This window comes from Carettochelys insculpta, chromosome 1 (assembly GCF_033958435.1).
Source record: "Carettochelys insculpta isolate YL-2023 chromosome 1, ASM3395843v1, whole genome shotgun sequence".
In the NCBI taxonomy this organism is placed as follows: Eukaryota; Metazoa; Chordata; order Testudines; family Carettochelyidae; genus Carettochelys; species Carettochelys insculpta.
In genome coordinates this window covers 10,505,262-10,527,119 of record NC_134137.1, presented here as the reverse complement: position 1 = coordinate 10,527,119, position 21,858 = coordinate 10,505,262, and the positions used below count along the sequence as shown (strand labels likewise).

Below are 21,858 nucleotides of genomic sequence, written 5' to 3'. Positions count from 1 at the left end.
GTGGCAGGTGAGACGTCAGGTGGGGTGGTAGGCAGGACATCAGGCGGGACAGGAATAAGGGGATTTTGAAGTTGGTGGGGTCCTTTCGGAAAGGACCCCTGTCTGGACGAGCCGTGCAGCAGCGAGCCATGGCAATTTCGAAGTTCCGCGGCCACTCTCATGCTAAAGGGGTGCCTATTATGTATTGCAGCACTTCATTAGTAATCTTCCAAATGGCTATTTGCTTGGTCATTTCGAAGTTTTGGGTTAGTGTAGACATAGCCAAAGTCCTATATTAATAATTAGGAATATACTTTATACTTTTTTATATAAGTCCACATACAAGAATGATACATGCATACAAATAGAATATACAGATTCAGGGGATTACAAGGTCACATGCCCCATTTGGCATAGAACATATTTGAGTTACTCATATTCATATTCCAATAAGAACATAAGAACGGCCATACAGGGTCAGACCAAAGGTTCATCCAGCCCAGTATCCTGTCTGCTGACAGTGGCCAGTGCCAGGTGCCCCAGAGGAGGTGAACTGAAGAATATGATCAAGCGATTTGTCTCCTGCCATCTGTCTCCAGCCTTTGATTAAAGGCTAGGGGCACTGTACTTTACCCTTGGCTAATAGCCATTTATGGACCTAACCTACAAAAATGTATCAAGCTCTATTTTAAACTCTGTTAGAGTGCTGGCCTTCACAGCCTCCTCTGGCAAGGAGTTCCACAGGTTGACTGTGCGCTGTGTGAAGAAAAATTTTCTTTTATTAGTTTTGAACCTACTACCCATTAATTTCATTTGGGCTACGTCTACACGTGCACCCAACTTCGAAATAGATTATTTCGATGTTGCGACATCGAAATAGGCTGTTTCGATGAATAACGTCTTCACGTCCTCCAGGGCTGGCAACGTCGATGTTCAACTTCGACGTTGCTCAGCCCAACATCGAAATAGGCACAGCGAGGGAACGTCTACACGCCAAAGTAGCACACATCGAAATAAGGGAGCCAGGCACAGCTGCAGACAGGGTCACGGGGCGGACTCAACAGCAAGTCGCTCCCTTAAAGGGCCCCTCCCAGACACACTTTCATTAAACAGTGCAAGATACACAGAGCCAACAACTAGTTGCAGACCCTGTATATGCAGCACGGACCCCCAGCTGCAGCAGCAGCAGCCAGAAGCCCTGGGCTAAGGGCTGCTGCCCACGGTGACCACAGAGCCCCGCAAGGGCTGGAGAGAGAGTATCTCTCAACCCCCCAGCTGATGGCCGCCATGGAGGACCCCGCTATTTCGATGTTGCGGGACGCGGATCGTCTACACGTCCCTACTTCGATGTTGAACGTTGAAGTAGGGCGCTATTCCCATCCCCTCATGGGGTTAGCGACTTCGACGTCTCGCCGCCTAACGTCGATTTCAACTTCGAAATAGCGCCCGACGCGTGTAGAAGTGACGGGCGCTATTTCGAAGTTAGTGCCGCTACTTCGAAGTAGCGTGCACGTGTAGACGCAGCTTTGGTGTCCTCTAGTTCTTATATTATGGGAACAAGTAAATAACTTTTCAATATTCACTTTCTCCACACCATTCATGATTTTATATACCTCTATCATATCGCCCCTCAATCTCCTCTTTTCTAGACTGAAAAGTCCCAGTCTCTCTAGCCTCTCCTCATATGGGACCCTTTCCAAACCCTTGATCATTTTAGTTGGCCTTTTCTGAACTTTTTCTAATGCCAGTATATCTTTTTTGAGGTGAGAAGACCACATCTGCATGCAGTATTCAAGATGTGGGCGTGCCATAGTTTTATATAGGGGACATATGATATCCTTCTTCTTATTCTCTATCCCTTTTTTAATAATTCCTAACATCCTATTTGCTTTACTAACTGCCGCTGCACACTGCGTGGATGTTTTCAGAGAACTATCCACTATAATTCCAAGATCCCTTTCCTGACCTGTTGTATCTAAATTTGCACCTTCACATTGTATGTATAATTGGGGTTATTTTTCCCAATGTGCATTACGTTACACTTACCCACATTAAATTTAATTTGCCATTTTGCTGCCCAATCACTCAGTTTGCTGAAATCTTTTTGTAGTTCTTCACAATCTGTTTTGGTTTTGACTGTCCTGAACAACTTGGTGTCATCTGCAAACTTTGCCACCTCACTGCTTACCCCTTTCTCTACATCATTGATGAGCAAGTTGAACAGGATTGGTCCCAGGACTGACCCTTGGGGAACACCACTAGTTACCCCCCAATGTGAAAATTTACCATTTATTCCAACCCTTTGTTTCCTGTCTTTTAACTAGTTTCCAATCCATGAAAAGATCTTTCCTCCTATCCCATGACCACCTAATTTACATAAGAACCTTTGGTGAGGGACTTTGTCAAACGCTTTCTGGAAATCTAAGTATATTATGTCCACTGGATCCCCCCTGTCTGCATGTTTGTTAACCCCTTCAAAGAACTCTAATAGATTAGTAAGACACGACTTCCCACTACAGAAACCACGCTGACTTTTGCCCAACAACTCATGTTCTTCTACGTGTCTGACAATTTTATTGTTTACTTTATTCTTTCATTTCTTTATTTGTATTCCAACACACATTTCCACAAAAATATGTGGGCAAAGAGTCAGAAGGACACATCTCTTATGGCCTCAGGTACCACTGCAGGCACCATAACTTTCTTTCCATGCTCCTTGCAGTGACTTTCTCTCAGCCTGGGGTTCTTGAAGCAAGAGTCCCCTTTGTGGGGTGGCATTCATTCACTCTTCTCCAAATCACAGGCTCTCCTAAAAGCCTCATTCTCCTTTACTGAAAAGCCTCCCACCAACTTCCTTGACTGAGTCAGTGTTGGTTCAGAACTGCTGAAAGCTGTGCTCCATGTTCTACTTGGAGGCCCTGCCTCTGTTCCATCTCCATGCCCTAGGCTTTTCCCCCTGCTCCTCCAGTTCCCACAAGGTGGCACATCCTGTTCAGGCTTGAGACAGACTGTGAAATGACCTACAACAGGAGCCTATGCTGCCATGGGAAGCCTGAACACTCCATCTGACCTGCAATTTATATCCTGGGTGCAGGGATATAGGTTTGGGGTGCATATTTACATCCTTCCCAGCCCACTGCCCAGGACAGAGGGAGTGTCAGGAGCTTCTCAGAATGGCTCTGGATCCCTGGGCAGCTCTTACTGTGGTCCAGATCTGGCTCCACTCTTCGAGATGGTATGGAGCCTTGAGTAATGGGGAGCAGCCAGGGGGTGTGACTGTGGGTCAGTATAAGTGACAGAGGCTGGGACTTTGAGGACTTTTGCCTCTGTCCCTATTGTACCGTTTGAAAAGTTGGTCAATGTACAGTGAATGGGCTAGTCTGAAGTAGAAGCAGGCCGCTGCGCTGTCAGGGAGCCAAGGACAGTTTCCATCCCTTTCCAAGCAGCTGTATCATCACAAACACAGAGAAGGAAGAGGAGCGAACCTGGGTCTGAGTCTTTTCAAGGACTGCTGTGTGTCATTCCCTCCCTCCCAGGCAGCTCTGCTCTTCATCCGTGGGGACTGGTCTCAGTTGGTGTAAGGTACAGAGCCAGCAAGCGGGGAGGGGCTGCCTGAATGGATTCTTTTGGGTGAATTATGTCTCTGACATGACTCAATTGCAAGCACCAGGCTGAGGGCTTAGAGGAAGGATGAGTGTCCATGTCCCCTTAAATAGCCCCAGTCCACAGCTGGTGCAGGGCCTGTAGATCACACAGCACGCAGAGCATGAAGAATGGCCAGCACTGCCACTGCAGAAAAGCTCGGCAGCTTTTTCCTTTACCCACGCTTGCTTAACTAGAGATGGGAAAGTGACAGGCCCGGTGTCATGGGAAACAACGTAAACGTCCCTCCCCTTTATTGACTGTACTGAGAGGAATTCTGAGGTCAGAGCAACCACCAACGTGTCTCTTTCTGGGCCAACATTCCAGTGGTCCACTGGCACTTGATAAACACAGTTGCTTTTTAAAGGAGGTTCTTGCCTTGGTCTCCTTCCCCCGTTGCTCTATCCTCCCTCTCCAGCCAAACACCCATTCATTCAGCCTTTACACCAAAAATAACCTCTGTCTCCACAGTGGAGATCAGTAGCTCATCTCATCTCCAATGTAGGATGCAGGATGGAACAGGAGGCCCTTGCCTGTGTTTCTGGTTTCCCATTTCTCCTGCACTAGAGAGGGTGTAAAAAGTACCTTCATCTGACAAATATCTGGACTAACCTTGCACGAAGATGTTTGCTTTTCACACTGTACACGATAGGGTTCATCAGGGGTGGGAACAGCAGGTAGACATAGCCCAGAATAATCTGACCCAAATGAGAAGTGCCCTTCCCAAATCTGTGTGCCAAGCTTAGGCCAATCAATGGCACATAGAAGACAAGGACAGCACAGAGGTGAGAGATGCAGGTGTTCAAGGCCTGGAGGCACTCTGAGCGGGATGTGATGCTCAGTACTGTTTTGAGGATTATCACATAAGAGAGGAAGATGAGCAGCGAATCCAACGTTTCTGTGAAGAGTGCGACATACAAGCCATAGATGTTGTTGATTGTAACGTCTGCACAAGCCAACTTCATGACCTCTGCATGTACGCAATAACTATGGGTTAGGACATTTTCTTGACAATACCGGTACCGTTTCAGAAGAACGGGGAATGGAATCATTAAGACTACTCCTCTTAGCACACACACCAGCCACATTTTGGCTAGTCTCTGGGGTGTTAAGATAGAAGTATATCTTAAGGGGTAACAGATCGCAATCAGGCGATCAAAGGCCATCAGCAAGAGTACAGAGGATTCTATACATTCAAATGAGTTAATGAAGAACACCTGGGCAAAACAGGCATCAAGGCTGATCTCCCTAGAATTAAACAAGAATATACCCAGTGTGGTCAGCATTGTCGTAATTGATAAGCTAAGGTCTGTGATGGCCAACATGGACAGGAAAATGTACATGGGCTCATGGAGGCTTGGATTAGTTTTTATGACAAACACAATGTAGGAGTTTCCTACTATTGAAATAGCGTATATTATGCAGAAGGGGATAGAGATCCAGACGTAGATGGGCTCCTGCCCTGGTATCCCGGTGAGAAGGAACACTTCGTATTGGAATCTGCTGTCATTAATTGTTGCCATAAGGTACTAGACAGGTCCAAGGAATTCAGTTTCTTACTGAAAGGAAAAAGAACAGGAGACTTAATGACATACAGGGTGCGTCTACACTTGCATTCCTCTTTCAAAAGAGGTATACAAATGAGCTAAACCGAAAATGCAAATGAGGTGTGAATTTGCATATTTGGCACCTCATTTGCATATTCCAGTTTTGAAAGAGACTCTTTCGAAAGAAGAAAGCCAGTGTAGACGCTGCTCTTTTGAAAGTAAACCCCATCTTTGAAAGAATCCTTCTTCCCTTTATTTAATGGAAGAAGGGCTTTCAAAAACTGGGGGATCCTTTTGGAAGGTCCCATCTCCATGGGCGGTGCACTACTTGAAAAGCCACACTTTCAAATAACTGCAGTCGCCTTTATGCTAATGAGGTGCTGCATATTCATTGCAGTGCCTCATTAGCATCTTTCGAACTCGCTCATTAACATGCCCCTTTCAAAAGGAAGGGGCACATGTAGACACAGCCTCAGTGTCAGGGGAATCTAGTTTATGTGCTTTCTATTATTTTCACAGTACTCTGCTTTAATCTGGTTTCCACCCTTTTATCCATATAAACTATACCTTTTGGTAGTTAATAAAAGTATTGCTTGTTTATAATATAATCTGTTTTTTTTTATTTTTAACAGGTATGGGCAACAGGCTGTTCACTGCTTCCTCTACTTTGAGGGAGGAGAACTTCATATAACTTTGGGTTTGTACTGAAAGAAGGGTGGTCAATTCAGTGCTGTGGCAAGTCCCTTAAACTGAGCCCTCTCAAGCAGGCCTCAATGTTTGTATTGTTCCGTGGCTGGGTTTGGCCCTACCTCTGGATATGCTGGAGGAGGCTTAAGAATCTGACTCAGCAAGACAGAGTTAAAGCATGCCCAGTTTGACAGAAAAGGTAGGATCAGTATCTCCTGCATGTCAGGTGGCATCACAGGGTCCAGCCCATCACACCTGGCCTCGTTGCTACCTTGCTTTTCCTAGCTCTACTGACTATTTGAGCATTATCAGAGTGATAGTTGTGTTAGTCTGGATCCTTGAAAACAATGAGAAGTCACTTGGCACCTTAGAGATTAACAGATACTTTGGAGTATAAGCTCTTGTGGGCAAAGACTTGCTTTGTCAGATGAAATGTAGTTGAGATTCCAGAGGCAGGTCTATATAGGCTCAAGAAAAGGAGGGAGTCCCAATCAAGAGGATGACCAGAGCTGATAAGGTCAATTCAGTCAGGGAGGATATGGTCCACCTCCAGCAGCTGATGTGGAAGTGTGAACACCAAGGCCGTATCTACACGAGCCCCAAACTGCGAAATGGCCATGCAAATGGTCATTTCGAAGTTTACTAATGAAGCGCTGATATGCATATTCAGCGCTTCATTAGCATGCGGGCGGCCGCAGCACTTCGAAATTGACGTGCCTCGCCACCGCGCGTCTCGTCCCGACTGGGCTCCTTTTCGAAAGGACCCCGCCTACTTCGAAGTCCCGTTATTCCCATCAGCTCATGGGAATAAGGGGACTTCGAAGTAGGCGGGGTCCTTTCGAAAAGGAGCCCCGTCGGGACGAGATGCGCGGCGGTGAGGCACGTCACTTTCGAAGTGCCGGGGCCACTCACATGTTAATGAAGCGCTGAATATGCATTTCAGCGCTTCATTAGTAAACTTCGAAAAGGCCATTTGCGTGACCATTTCGAAGTTTGGGGCTCGTGTAGACGTAGCCCAAGAGAGGAGAAACTGCTGTTGGAGTTGGCCAGCCCTTCCAGTCTCTCTTCAACATGTGTTGCTTATGTGGCCATCACTTATTTGCACTGAAGTGTGCAGGAAGTGGCTCTCTTGTGTGGACTGGGCCAGGCTGAGGTTGATGGTGGGGTGGAAACTGCTGAAATCATGGTGGAACTCTTCAAGATCCTCCTTCCCATGGGTCCAGATGATGAAGATACCATCTACAGATGATGAAGACACCATCTACATAGAGCAAGTAGACGAGGGGCACTAGGGGACAAGATCTGAGGAAACATTGTTCCACATCGGCCATAAAAGTGTTGGCATAGACTGTGGGTCTATGCATGGGCCCATAGTGGTGCCACAGATTTTAAAGTACAAATTGTCCTAAACTTTGAAATAGTTTTGGGTGAGGACAAAGGCACAAAGCTCCACCACCAGTTGTACCTTGGCCTCATCAGGGACACTATTCCTAACAGCTTAAGTCCATCTCTAAGTAGGATATTGGTATAAAGAGCCTCTACGTCCATGGTGGCCAGGATGCTGTTTTCAGAAAGGTCACCAATGTATTGTAATTTCCTCAGGAAGTCTGTGATGTCTCAAGGAAAGCTGGAAGTGCTGGTAGTGTAGGGTCTGAGTAGAGAGTCCATATATCTAGATGATCTTGTAGTGAGAGTGCCAATTCTTGAAATCATGGGGTATCTGGGATTTCCACGTTTTTGGTCTTGGGTAGTAGATAGAATAAACCTTGTTGAGGCTCTAGGGGTGTGTCCATGTAGATTTGTTCATGTGCTTTTGTAGGATGGCCTTGAGCAGATGGAGTAGTTTCTTTGTGTGCTCTTCTGTGGGATCAGAGGACAGTGGCTTGTAGAATGTGGTATTGAAAAGTTGCCTGGCAGCCTCCTTTAGGTAGTCTGTCCTATTCATGATGACAACAGCACCTTCTTTGGCAGCTTCTTGCATGGTAATGTCAGAGTTGTTGCTGAGGCTGTTGATGCCATTGCATTGTGCATGCTGAGGTTATGGGGCAAGCAATGCCACTTTTCTACAATTTCTGCCCGTGCATGTCAGTGGAAGAACTCTGTGTATAGGTCCAGTCTGTCATTTCAACTGTGGGGGAAGTTCATGCAGAATTTTTTTTCTTATACTGTAGGTGGGAGGGTGCCTGTGGGTCAGTGCTCTGTTCAGTGTTGTGCTGGAAGTATTCCAAGTCCTAGCAAAAGTAGGCTTCCAGATCCCTGCAGAACTTTATCAACTTTGTGGGGGTAGTGGGGCAAAAAGAGAGTCCTCAAGATAGGGCCAATTCTTCTGCCAGGCTGAGTGTGTAGTTGGATAGATTGACAATATTGCTGGGTGGGTTAAGGGTACCACTATGGGGGCCCCATGTGGCAAGTAGGAGTTTAGATATGTTACAATACCTTTTCCTCTGTAGGGAAGTGAAATTTGCATTGTAAACCTCCTGTCTCTTGGTGTTCGCATCTCAACATTAGCTGTTGGAAGTGGGCCACATCCTCCCTGACTGAACTGACCTTGACAACTCTGGCCTTCTACTTGATTGGGACTTCCTCCTGTTCATGAGCTTGTATAATTAAACCTGCCTCTGGAATCTCCGCTGCAATGCATCTGCCAAAGTGGCTCTTTGCCAATGAAAGCTTACACTCCAAACTATCTGTTAGTCTATAAAGTGCCACAGGACTTCTTGATGTATTTGAGCACCGTGTGAATTTACAATTGGATGTTTCACACAAACACCTTTTATGGGTCTCCACATCCATTGTATCATGACATGTGTGTAACCACATTGAAAGTGCCTGACAAAAGCTGTCTTTGTATTTACCTGTCCTGCACCCAATATATTTATGAATACGTTTCATTGCCTAACGTTATATTCCTTTTTCTTTTCTCCACTTCTGAAGTACAATTTATGCCACTGCCTCTTTGCTGTACATGGGATAAGTTATTTGGGACAGGTTCTTCGTTCAATGACAATGACAGTGACTTCAGCGGCATTATTCATGATTTACATGTGGTAATTCAATCAGATCCAGGCTCCGTTAACTTTGAATTGTCAAATGCTTTCAGTAATACACAGTGACCCTCAAGATTTCTTCCCAAGCATGTAAAGTATTCTGCCAGGTCAGGCTGGTTTTGTCTGAATCCAGAGATGTGGTTCATCCTACAGGCTTCTCTTCACCCTCAGGGATCCTGCCTCCTCTAGCAATGTAATGATTTGTAAATATCTGGGAAGTTACAAGTTAACACAGGTGATTACTTCAGCTGGGAGGGGGACGGATTTGCATCATAAATGGTTGACTAGCACAAACATTAGGTATGCAATACCATCAATCAAAACAAAAAGCAGTCAAGTAGCACTTTAAAGACTAGCAAAATAGTTATTAGGTGAGCTTTCGTGGGAGAGACCCCCCTCTTCAGACCATGGTCTGAAGAAGTGGGTCTGTCCCATGAAAGCTCACCTAATAAACTGTTTTGCTAGTCTCTAAAGTGCTACTCGACTGCTTTTTGTTTTGATAGTGTATAGACTAGCACGGCTTCCTCTCTGTTACTAAATAACATCCATGTGAGCTTTTAAATAACTTCACACTCATTTAACAGGTGATGAGTGTAAACTACATACAACCATGTTCCTGCACCTCAACACTGTTCTTAGCTAAAATACAGAGGAGTGGTATTGTTCTTTTACAATTTTTGGAAAGTTTTCCTAAGTATTGCAGGGTGATGCCAATCATTATTTTAAAAGTAAAGATTAGAGAGAGCTTCTGGTCAGTAACCAGGAGACGGTATCATACACTTGCTCATTGAACACAGAGTTAATGTCACAAAGTCCTTGCAAATAGTATTTGAATACTTCTGAAATATTTAACAACTGAATGCGTTGAAACAGTAAAGTTACCACTTCCTGTAGTGAATCAAGCATCACAGCTCCTGGCTTTCAGTAGATATGCCTATCATCAGAGTTTGAGTTCTCATATCTGTACTATAATGAAAAGTTTTGGTATATCTTGTGCACATCTGCCCTTCAGTACACACATGTAAGCTTATTTTATCCCCTCATCTTCTTTCAAAGGTGATTTCTCAGGATATAGAGGGGTGTAAAATGTCACCTGAATTTCTTCAGACTCTGAAAAAATCGCAGCACCTCAGACATCACTCAGTTGCTTGTCAGCAAACAAAATCTAGTAGGTTCTCTGTGGCTCTCCTCTGGTTCTATCAGCATGTGGCTTATATCTGGACCAGTAAGAGGCACTGGGTTCAGTATATGAAATACTTATTCCCTGAGCTCTGCCTCACTAGTAACCCTAACACCTGTGATTCAGGCATGGTTAGAGAATGCAGGAAATGAATTTCAAAATCGAATAGATCTCTCTCTCTCTCTCTCTCTCTCTCTCTCTCTCTCTCTCATTCTCTCCTTATTTTTCTGCCTGTGTCTGTCCTGTATTCATAAAATATGTAGCACCAGGAGAGGCCCTGGGACAGAAATGGAGCTGAGCTGCCTGCTGTACAGTATTATGGGGTTAACCATTGAGATGACTATGATAAGATAAAGCAACGAAGGGTCCTGTGGCACCTTATAGACTAACAGAAATGTTTTGAGCTTGAGCTTTCGTAAGGAAAGACTCACTTCATCAGATGCTGGTCTGAAGTGAGTCTTTGCTCATGAAAGTTCATGCTCAAAACTTTTCTGTTAGTCTATAAGGTGCCACAGGACCTTTCATTGCTGTTACAGATCCAGACTGACATGGCTACCCTTCTGATACTATGATAAGATAAAGACAACTGGCTTGTATTAACTTAATATTAGGCCATTGCAAAAGAAGCAAAAATGTGGATCAACAGCTATAATCTGGGAAGAGCCTATTTTTGGGCTGCAGACAAATCACACAGCTTGTTTTGCAAGTGCTGGGAGTCTGTGCAGCGCTGGGGGCAGCTGTTGCTGAGAAGCTCTTCAGACTGACAGGCACAGACAGTGCTGGGGAAGGCTGAACATCCTTGGCCTGCCTGGGTACCCCATCAGAGTGGGAGGGTTTAGAAGTCAGAAACTGTGGACACACAGTAGTTTGAAAACCATATTCAACCATCTTACACTTTATTCCCGCTGTTCAGATTAAAGAGTATTTTGCTTCAGAAACGCTGGCCTACCCACAGTCATAGATTTCTAGAGGAAAGAAACACAGGTTGCTAATCCAGATAGATGTACTGGGTGAGCACAGCCACCTCACAGTGTGTTGAAGCCCATGGGCCAATCTGAGGGTTGGATTCTGACCCAGGGGAGGGCAGAGTGTGAGGCCTGACATCTGGCCCTCACAGACCAGAGTGGGGCAGAGATACTGGTAGCCCTCTAACTCTTAGGGGTACCTTGTGGGTAGAAATCCTGGAATGCTCCTTCCACCAGGAAAGAGAAATATGTCCTATCAGACCTGTTGTCACAGAACAATTCAGCTCTGAATTCCGGACTTCCACATTGTGACAGAATATAAAGTCATTGCTGGTTACCTTCCTAAAGGAAATGCGCCTGAGCCAGTTTGAGCAGCAATCACTAATATTCCATGAATGGTAACAGAGAGGTGGCTGTGTTAGTTGCTATTTTAACAAAATTAAAAGCCTCCATGTAGCACTTCACAGACTGACAAAATAATTCTTTAGCGATGAGATTTTGTTGGGCAGACCCACTTCTTCAGATCTGGAGATGGTAATATTCTGTGGGATGTCCTATTGCTCATTTCCTGGCATGGTCAGGCCCAGAGCACACAGAAGCTCTAGCAATGGGGCCCAATGGGAAATCCTTATCAGGTCATTTCAGTTTTAAAACTCAAATCTCACCTCAGATGTCAGATTTCTGTGTTCTTAAATAACACACTGAGCTGCACGGGCAGATGGAGGGGCAGGATTCCCAAGCAATTACCATTCCCTGCCCTCCAGCCCTGTCACTGACTCACCCCGACAGCCCAGCTGAGACCCCTGCAGCTGCACAGAACATCTGCGCATGGAAACAGCTGTCAGCCTTTCCCTGCACTTCACTTCAAAAAGACAGAGAAACCTGCCAACATACCTAGTTGCTGCTAGACGGGGAGCTGCTGGCACTGGAGGTCTTCAGCCTAAAGGATGAGAGGTTATGGGAGAGGATGCACAGGAAGCACACAGCGTGTGTTCAGTGAGGGAAGCAACCGCCTTTATGTCGCATGCTGGTACATTCCCTTGGGAACCACTTGGCCACCATGGAGCCTGCTGCAGGCTGTAAGGTTTGTTAGACAGTATTTTTATAGACAAATCCATACTCTTTCTCCTCACCTTATGGGATGTCACTGGATTTTAACATGAACTTCAGAACCATTATTGTAACCACTGTGAGAAGTTTTCCCCAAATCTTAGGCCAGGTGGACCAACTGAGGGGTCTAATGAAAGCTGGTGATGCACTGAATCTGTTTATGCTACTTGTATGTCTATATTAGTTTTGTGTGTGAAGTTAATGAGAGTGGATCTGGACTTGCACTGGAAATGTAAAGTTCTGGGAATTCACAAGAGGAAGTGTGATTTCCTCCTTGCCAGGTCAAGATTGACTTAACAGAGATAGAGCCTCATGAGACTCCAGTCCACTTCTCAGGACTTTAGCAGAGACATGTCATCTAGAAGTCTGGCAATAGCAGAATATCCCAAGAAAGAACACTGCCAGGTAACCTGGTCATGTGTTTCCCCACTGTGAACATGAAATTTCCCTCCGCTAGAGCAAGAATAAAAAGAGGACCCTGAGAATCATGTTTTTGGTCGCCAGTCTTTAATCTCCATTTTGTCTGCAATCTGCAGGCCACAGTTCTCAAGAACATCTCTGCTATGAACTAAGCCTGAATGGACTGTTGGCCTATCCTAACAAATGCTGTAGGTTCACAGATTATTAAGACAGCAGCCAGTTCCATCTGCCGCATGCCTGCATCAAGGAATTTATGTCTGATGTATGTAATTGGACCACATCAACAAGTATTATTCTCACCACAATTTTTCTTTCTTTTATTAATAAACCTTTAGATTTTATGCTCTGAAGATCTGGTGTGGTGTGCTCTTTTTGTTGAGATCTAATTATATATTGACCTGGGAATGTGGCTGGAATTGGAAAACCTGTGTGCTTTCGTAACAGAGAGGTAGCCATGTTATTCTGTACTTCAACAAATCAAAGCAGCAGAAATGTTGCAATTTAAAGACTAGTAAAATGATTTATTTAGTGATGAGCTTTCATGGGACAGACCCACTTCAGCAGCTCAATCTCATTTTCAATACAGGCTGACAGTTATAAATACAGAGAACCAAAAAAAAATTTGCAATAAAAACTGACAAATCAAATAGGATTGAAGGAAGGTGGTGAGGGGTGGGGCAATGCTAATTATCCTGTCTGAGAGAATTACAAGAATCAAAGGAAGGGAAGGAAAAGTTGCAAGGAAAAGTTCAGGATTGGTATTGCTGTGGTGTAGCCTGTGATTGCTGGTTTGAATCTTTCTCAGGGTAGGAGGTTGTCTATAGGAAAGGACAGGCCTGTCCCCTACAGCCTTCTGGAGTATAGAATCCTGATCCAGAATTTGTTGTACGCAGTGTGCAGAGGCTGCCAAAAAGGCAGATGAGATGTTAGATATAATTAAAAAAGGGATAGAAAATAGGACAAGGAGTATCTTACTGCCCCTCTATAAATCTGTGGTACGCCCACATCTTGAATACTGTGTACAGATGTAGTCTCCTCACCTAAAGAAAGATATCCTGGCACTGGAAAAGGTTAATAAAAGGGCAACTAAAATGATTAGGGGCTTGGAATAGGTCCCATATAAGGAGAGGTTAAAAAGATTTGGACTTTTCAGTTTAGAAAAGAGGAGGCTGAGGGGGGACAGGATAGAGGTATATAAAATTGTGACAGGTGTGGAGAGGGTGAATAAGGAGAAGTTATTTACTTGTGCCCATAATACAAAAACTAGAGGACACCAAATGAAATTAATGGGTAGCAGGTTTAAAACTAATAAAAGAAAGTTCTTCTTCGCTCAGCGCATAGTTAACCTGTGGAACTCCTTGCCAGAGGAGACTGTGAAGGCTAGGACTGTAACAGCATTTAAGAAAGAGCTAGATAAATTCATGGAGGATAGGTCCATAAAAGGCTATTAGCCAAGGGTAGGAATGGTGTCCCTGGCCTCTGATTGTCAGAGGCTGGAGATTGATGGCAGGAGACAAATCACTTGATCATTGTCTTTGTTCACACCACCCCCCCCCCGCCCCCCGGGGCAGCTGGCACTGGCCACTGTCAGCAGACAGGCTACTGGGCTGGATGGACCTTTGGTCTGACCCAGTGTGGCTGTTCTTATGTTCTTATGTTGTAGGTTTTTAATGATGCATTGCAGGGGTCTGAGTTGGGGGCTATAGGTGGTGACAAGTGGTGTTCCTTTGTTGATCTTCTTGGGCCTACTTCAAGAGGCTACACCACAGTATTACTAATGTGGAACTGTTCCTTGCAACAAACCCCTCTGCCAACTTTGTCCACATATTTATTCTGTGGATACCATCACTGACCTAAACAGATTAGTTACAAGATCAAAGGCACATTCTCATGCATGTCGAGCAACATTATATATGCCAGTATGTGCCAACAATGCCCTGCCACCATGTACATTGGACAGACTGGGCAAAACCTTTGCCAGAGAATACATGGACGCAGAACAGACATCAAGAAACTCAATACATTAAGTCGGTCGGTGAATACTTCAATGGAGTGGGCCACTCTTAAAGACCTGAAAATTTGTGTCCTAGAGCATAAAGAATTTAAAAACTGATTAGAGTGAGAAATTTGTGAATTGAAGTTCATATTCATATTTGACACATTAACACATGGTATGAACAGAGACATCAATTACTTTACACATTACAAGGGCTGCTTCCCTTCCTTTAACACTCGTAATTATCTCAGACAGGGCAATTAACATCCCCCCACTGCTCACCCCTCTCCTTCAATCCTATTTGACTTTTCAGGTTTTTATTGACATTTTTTTTTGGGTCCTCTGTACTTTTAAATGTCAGTCTGTATTGGAAATGAGATTGAGCTGGTGAACTGGGTCAGTCCCATGAAAGCTCATCATCAACTAATCATTTTGTTCATCTGTAAAGTGCTACAGTTCTGTTCCCTTGTTCTGTGTGGATGTGGTGACGTGGGTTCTGATGGATTTGCTTGTATAACTTCTAGCTGGCCAAAGAGGCAGCAGAGATGCTCTTTGTGACTGGTTTGGTTTCCTTATAGAGGAGGAAACCCCAATCTGGGGCTGTAAGTGGCCTGGTTTGAAGCAATTTGCCCTGGTTTGGTTCCCTTCATGGTGCCCAAGAATGCTTCATGCATTGCACCTTATTATTTTTTAGCTTTTTGTCAATTATCTCAATTTTGTCAATTTTTTGTCAATTTTCTCCATTATCTTTACTGTTCCAGAACTTTAGCTGGCTGGTATGTATGTCTCTGGGGTGTCCTTATTTCCCTTTTGATAGCTGGGCGCTGTGTTTGCCCTTCTCCTGTCTTTTGGAATCTCTCCCTTCTTCCATGACTTTTCAAAGATAACAGGTCCTGAATCCGCTCATTGAGTAATCTAGGATACTTTTTTACCATGCCCAGAAGGCTTTAAGATGTTTCTTTAGTTTCACCTTGTTCTTTCCCTGTTTTAGCTCCCAGACTATTTTCACCACCATCATCTCTGTTAGGTGTCCATTTGCCACCCATCTTCTTGGTGACAACTGAAAGAAAGAAATCATTAATCCCCTCTGTCATTTCAACTTTTTCTTTTATAGTGTTCTGCTCCTGATTGTGTAAGGGGCCTACCCTGGCCTTGGTCTCCCTCTTGCTTCTAATGTGTTTGTAGAAGTTTTTCTACTTACCATTTAGGCCTATAGCTAGTTTTAGCTCATTTTGTGCTTTGGCATTCTTAATTTTGCTCCTATTTGTCGAAGTGCATATTTTGTAATTTGACATAGTTTCTACTTTCCGATCAATTAAGATGTTCTTGCTAAGCCAGGGTGGTCTCATGTGATATTTCCCATCTTTCCTGTTCAGTGGAATAGTTTGCTCTTTTACTCTGAATAATGCCTCTTTGGAAAACCGCCATCTGTATTTATTTTTCCTCTTACACTTGCTTGAGCGGCTGAAGCCTATCTTCCTGGAGTCCATTGCATTAATCTTGCTGCTCTCTCTCCTCTCATTCCTAAGAAACATGAACTCTATGATTTCACCATCTGTTGCACCTAACCTGTCTTCCAGTTTCAAATTCACAAACAGTTCCTCCCTGAAACCATATATACCCATTGAATTCCCCTAGGATAGGCAGCAGGGCCATTCTATTAACAGTGCCGTGCAGTGTATTCTAAAGTCTGGCCTGAATAATAACTTCTGTTATCACTTTGACAGTTTGCAGGGTCTTGTCCCTAGATCAGGCCTGATACTATTAACATTATTACATAGTTTGGAACTCTGGTGTGCAGAGGAACAACATTCGATGAATAGGAACATTTTTATATTTACAAATAAAAATCTATTGGTACATTTCACAGTCATGTACACATAACTCCGGAAGGCAGAGGTAATATTGCCAGTAAATATGAACATCCATATTCATGTCATGACTTGCAGAAAAATGTGAATTTGTAGCCATCACTTTCCAGCTGTTCTCAGCTGTGTCTACACGTGCACGTGACTTCGAAGTAGCGGCACTAACATCGAAATAGCGCCCGTCGCGGCTACACACGTCGGGCGCTATTTCGAAGTTAACTTCGACGTTAGGCGGCGAGACGTTGAAGTCGCTAACCTCATGAGGGGATCGGAATAGTGCCCTACTTCGACGTTCAACGTCGAAGTAGGGACCGTGTAGACGATCCGCGTCCCGCAACGTCGAAATTGTGGGGTCCTCCATGGCAGCCATCAGCTGGGGGGTTGAGAGACTCTGTCTCTCCAGCCCGTGCGGGGCTTTATGGTCACCGTGTGCAGCAGCCCTTAGCCCAGGGCTTCTGGCTGCTGCTGCTGCAGCGGGGGATTCATGCTGCATGCACAGGGTCTGCAACTCGTTGTCGGCTCTGTGTATCTTGTGCTGTTTAGTGCAAGTGTGTCTGAGAGGGGCCCTTTAAGGGAGCGGCTGGCTGTTGAGTCCGCCCTGTGACCCTGTCTGCAGCTGTGCCTGGCACCCTTATTTCGATGTGTGCTACTGTGGCGTGTAGACTTTCCCTCGCTGCGCCTATTTCGATGTGGTGCTGCGCAACGTCGATGTTCAACATCGACGTTGCCAGCCCTGGAGGACGTGTAGATGTTATTCATCGAAATAGCCTATTTCGATGTCGCCACATCGAAATAGGCTACTTCGATGTAGGCTTCACGTGTAGACGTAGCCCTCAAGAGCTCTGTCTCCTACTGCCCTGGGAAGGCACTTTTATACTTGTTCTGCTGAGCTTAAAATATCTAATGCATATTCAGCTGGAGTTTCTCCTCTCTTCCTTGTTTGTATATCCTCCAGTATTCCATGTCCAGGTGCCCATCTTCTGTAAGTCAGTACACTCATGATTCCATCCCATAATGATGTACGACATTTTGTTGCTGTGGTAGCTTGTGATCAGGTATTCCATCGAAAACTTTCAGAAAGTGGTGTCAGTTGATGGGCCCTGGTTGGCTGACATCATTATGGAGAGGAGAAAATTGCATTCCACCACCAAATTTCCCTACTTCCAGTTCCCCAAAACTTAGGAGTTACTTAAATTTATCTAGCCCAAAGTTCCTAGGCCTCAGACATCATGTTAACTGCTGAAGCTGATTCTTGTAGGCTACACACCAGAAAGTTCTGTGCGTTACTGTTGAATATGCTAACATGGGTTATAAGACAAAGCAATTCAGATAATACAGGTCAACTGGTTCTTTGGGATGCAGCAGATGCCAATTCCAGAAGTCACCACTGGGATCACCTCATCTGACTGCCTGTGTAGCACAGGCCAGAGTCCTTCCCCCCAAAAACTCCTGGTCCCTGTGTACCTGCACATTTTCTCTGATGTAAGTAAAAGAGAAGGATGGCAAAGAGGCATCCCTGGGGTTTCATTTACTGGCCTATTCTCCCCTTGCCTCAGTAGTGCTCACAGCAGTATGGGGGCTGGGCTGACTCTGCCAATTGGAAACAACTTATAAGAGCACAGACCATTCTGACAAACCCTGTGGACAGAGGCAGTGATGAGCTGGGTCGTGGAGATCCCCTTGAGGCTACGATCTGATAATCTGCTCTTTCCATTGAAAGCATCTATGTGCCCTCTGGTGTTCCCCACAACCTGTCCTGCTGAGCCAGAAAGCTCTGGTCTCCCCCAGCTCAGTCAAAAAATTGAGGTAATGGCCACTCATCAGAATACCGCACAGGCACTGAGAACAGGTCAGCTCTGGGAGGGCTTAGTAACAGAGACACCACCCAGGAGCATGATCCTAATGGGAAGAAAACCACAATAAGTTCACCTTACTCTGTACAAAAGTGATATGCACAGAAAGCTTATAAAGTTCACTCCCTTTATCAATGTAAGGGAGATATATACAGCTGTTCCCCTAAAGTTAATAATTATTAACATTAGTTTTGATCACAAAAAAGTGATTTTATTAAATACAGTAAGTAGGATTAAAGTGATTGAAAGTGATAAAAGACAGAAAAAAAGTAATTTATTGAGGTCAAATTAACCAAATATGCCAGCCAAGCTTGGCACTGAAGAGTAAATTGACAGAAATCATAATTTTTCACCCTTGTTCTTACTTCAGGTAATGTTCTTTAGGTCAGAGATAATCCTTTTTCTGATCTCGGTCTAACAGCTCCCCGCCTGCCATGTGTCATCTTCTGCTGGGGGTCAGTCTGTGAAGTCAGAAGAAAGCAATCATAGTTTTCTCTAGTGTGGGATATCTTGGTCAATTCTCCCCATATGTTCAGAAATATACCAAATTCAGGTTGGATTCTAGTACCAGAAGGCATGGTTGTATGTCTTTGTACGACCAACCTCATTAGAGATAGTTCTTGTCTTGATCAGTGGGCTATTAAGTCCCTTAAATTGTACTAATGTCTTTCTTTCCAACCCCTAGATTAAGAAATAGGATTATACTTTATACTTTTTCTCTACAAGAATGCACATGAACACAACTAGAATATACACATTCTTGAGAGTACAGGATCTTGAATGATGGATTATTTGAACATCTGCAAAAAGCATGATAGAGTTATGCATATTCACATATTCAAAACCACATTTCCATAAAGTATAGGGGACTGTTTGGGTTCCTTCGTATTTTCTAACTGGTGGGAGGCAGGTTGTTCTTAATTTCCTCCACATTGAGGGAGGAAGAGTCATATAACTTTGGGTTTATACCCCAAGAGGTCTGGACATCTCAGTGCTGTGGCAAATCCCTTAAGGTGAGCACTTTCAGATCAGATCTCAGTGTTTGTATTGTTCTGTGGCTGGGTTTGGCCCCATCTCTGGGTATGCTGGAGAAGTTGTAAGAGTTGGACTTGACAAGACAGAGTTAATGCACGTGCAGTTTGACAGAAAAGGTGGGCTTTTTTAACACGTCAGGTTTTATCCCAGGGTCCGACCCAAAAAACCTGGCCTCGTTTCTAACTTCTGTTTGCCAGTTCCACTGCCTAGGGTTGTCCATTGTACCATGACACATGTGTAATCACTGTCTTTGTATTTGTGCGTCCTGCACTCAAGGTATTTATAAATATGGTTCATTGCACTGCTCATTTCATCCCATTATTATGTAGAACATTTTGTTCCCACGGCAGCTTGTAGTCAGATAGTCCTAGTATCATGGAAACATAGAACACTAGACCTGGAAGTGACTTAGAGAGGTCATGGAGTCCTGTACCTTGCCCTCATGGCAGGACCAAGTACCATCTAGACCATACTCAATAAATGCCTTTCTAATCTATTTAACCTGCTCTTAAATAGCACTCGTGATGGAGATTCCACAACCTTCCTAGGAAATTTATTCCAGTGTGTTACCACCCTGACAGTTAGGAAGGTTTTCCTATGGTAGCCCCATCTAAGTGGTATTTGCTCAGTTTATTAATAAGAATATCATACAAGACTGTATCATAGACTGTATCACATGCCTTGATAAAGTCTAGGTATACCACATCCACTGCTCCTTAGTGTAGATGGGATTGAATGAGAGGACAAAGAGAAGGTCACAGATCTGGGGAGCAATATGATGTATGATGTACACTCTAAGAAGGAAATGGAGACTAGATTAGTGAAAGTAAGAGCAAGCTGGAAGGAGATGGATAAGATCTGGATACGTGGTGAGCAGCACTGTGTACAGATGTGAGACATGGGTAATAAGAAAAGATTTGAAGAGAAGGATATTGGCATTTGAGCAGAGTTGTTATAGAAAGATCCTGAGAATAGGAGGGATGCAGAAGGTCACCCATGAGAAATTATGTATCAAGATACATCTCAAAGAGAAGCTACTGCAGAAGGTTATACAACACAAGTTACAGCTATTAGGGCATATTTGCTGAATGAATGATGAACAAAAAGGCAAGACCCTTGTATTCAGCTTAATGGACGGTTCGAAAATGAGAGAAGGACTCCAGAGAGAATGGGTAGATGATATAGTAGATTGGTGAGGAGTATACAGAAACTAAGACACTCCGTACTGGACAGGGAAAGGTAGAAGAAAAAAGATAGGGAAACATCAGATACCAATGGGCACTGACCAAATGGTAGTTGTTGTTATGATGATGATGTTATTCACACATTCAATACCACATTACCATAAAAATTTGGGGGCAGATTGTTATAAGGCCACCTTGACAATCTGGCGGTCCCTGTAATAGTGTGGTGCCTCGGATGACACCTAATGACCTCAGGGACAACTGCAGGCACCCTAACCTTTCTTCAATAGTTCTTGCAATGACTTACTCTTAGGTTGAGATACGTGAAGCAAGAGACCCCCAGTGTGGGCTTGCATCAATTTAATATTCTCCAAAGCACAGGGACTCCAATGTGGTCCATCCTCCTCCTTTACTGAAGAGCCTCCAAACAGCTTCCTTTCTGGAGTGCACATTGGTTCCCAATTCCTGAAAACTGTGCTCCATGTTCTGTCGGAGGCTCTGGCTCTTTTCAATCTCCTCACCAGAGGCCTTTCTCCCTGCTCCTCCATTTTCCTCATGCTGGTTTGCCATGTCCAGGCTGGAGACAGACTGTGGGAAGAACCACAAGAGGAGCAAAACTCTCCATCTGCTCTTCAATTTATATCCTGAGTGCAGGGACACAGGCTTAGGGCTGCTATGGATTTGCTCCCAGCCCACTGCTTGGGACAATGGGAGGGACTGGGGCTCCTCATAATGTCACTAGCTCCCTGGGTGCCTCTTATCATGGTTCAGATCTGGCTCCTCTCTTCGAGAGGGGAAGGAGCCTTGAGAAATGGGGAGAAGCTGGAGGGTTGGACTTTGGGGCAATGCAAGGAACAGAGTTTGGGACCCTGAGGAGGGGATTGAGGGGGAAGAAGATTACAAAAGGCTCTCATCTCTGTCCATGTTTTAGAATCTGAAAAGATGGTCATTGTACAGTAAATGAGATGGGCTGTGGAAGGAGCAGGCTTGCCTCTCTTGGGGAGCTGAATACGATTTCCATCCTTTCCTAAGCAGCTGTCTCAGCAGAGAGGTAAGGAGGAGGAGGGAACCTGGGTCTGGTTCTCTTGGACTGCTGTGTGTCAGTCTCTCACTCGCTGGCAGATCTTTGCTTAATCTGTGGTAAATTGGCTCAGGAGGTGGGAGGTTTAGCACAAGCAAAGGGACAGGGCCTTACTGAACGGCTTCTCGGCAGCTCCTGGGTTAATCATGTCTCTTCAATGACTCATTTCTAAGGACCAGGTTCGGATCTTAGAGTAAGGGCTGGAGTCTGTGGTCCTTGTATTGCCTCAGTCCCCATCTGATTCAGCCCTTGCGGATCATGCAA

The 21,858-nt window shown here is 44.6% G+C and overlaps 1 protein-coding gene across 1 annotated transcript; it reads right to left on the bottom strand.

Annotated features, from left to right (window-relative positions):
* Nucleotides 1-4,208: 4,208 nt before the first annotated feature.
* Nucleotides 4,209-5,144, bottom strand: LOC142015397 (olfactory receptor 51G2-like). The gene has a single exon (XM_074999279.1). The coding sequence runs from the start codon at nucleotides 5,142-5,144 to the stop codon at nucleotides 4,209-4,211; it is 936 nt and encodes a 311-aa protein (XP_074855380.1).
* Nucleotides 5,145-21,858: the final 16,714 nt, after the last annotated feature.

Coding starts and splice junctions, on each gene's coding strand:
- LOC142015397 (XM_074999279.1), bottom strand. CDS start 5,144: ATGGCAACAATTAATGACAGCAGATTCCAATACGAAGTGTTCCTTCTC.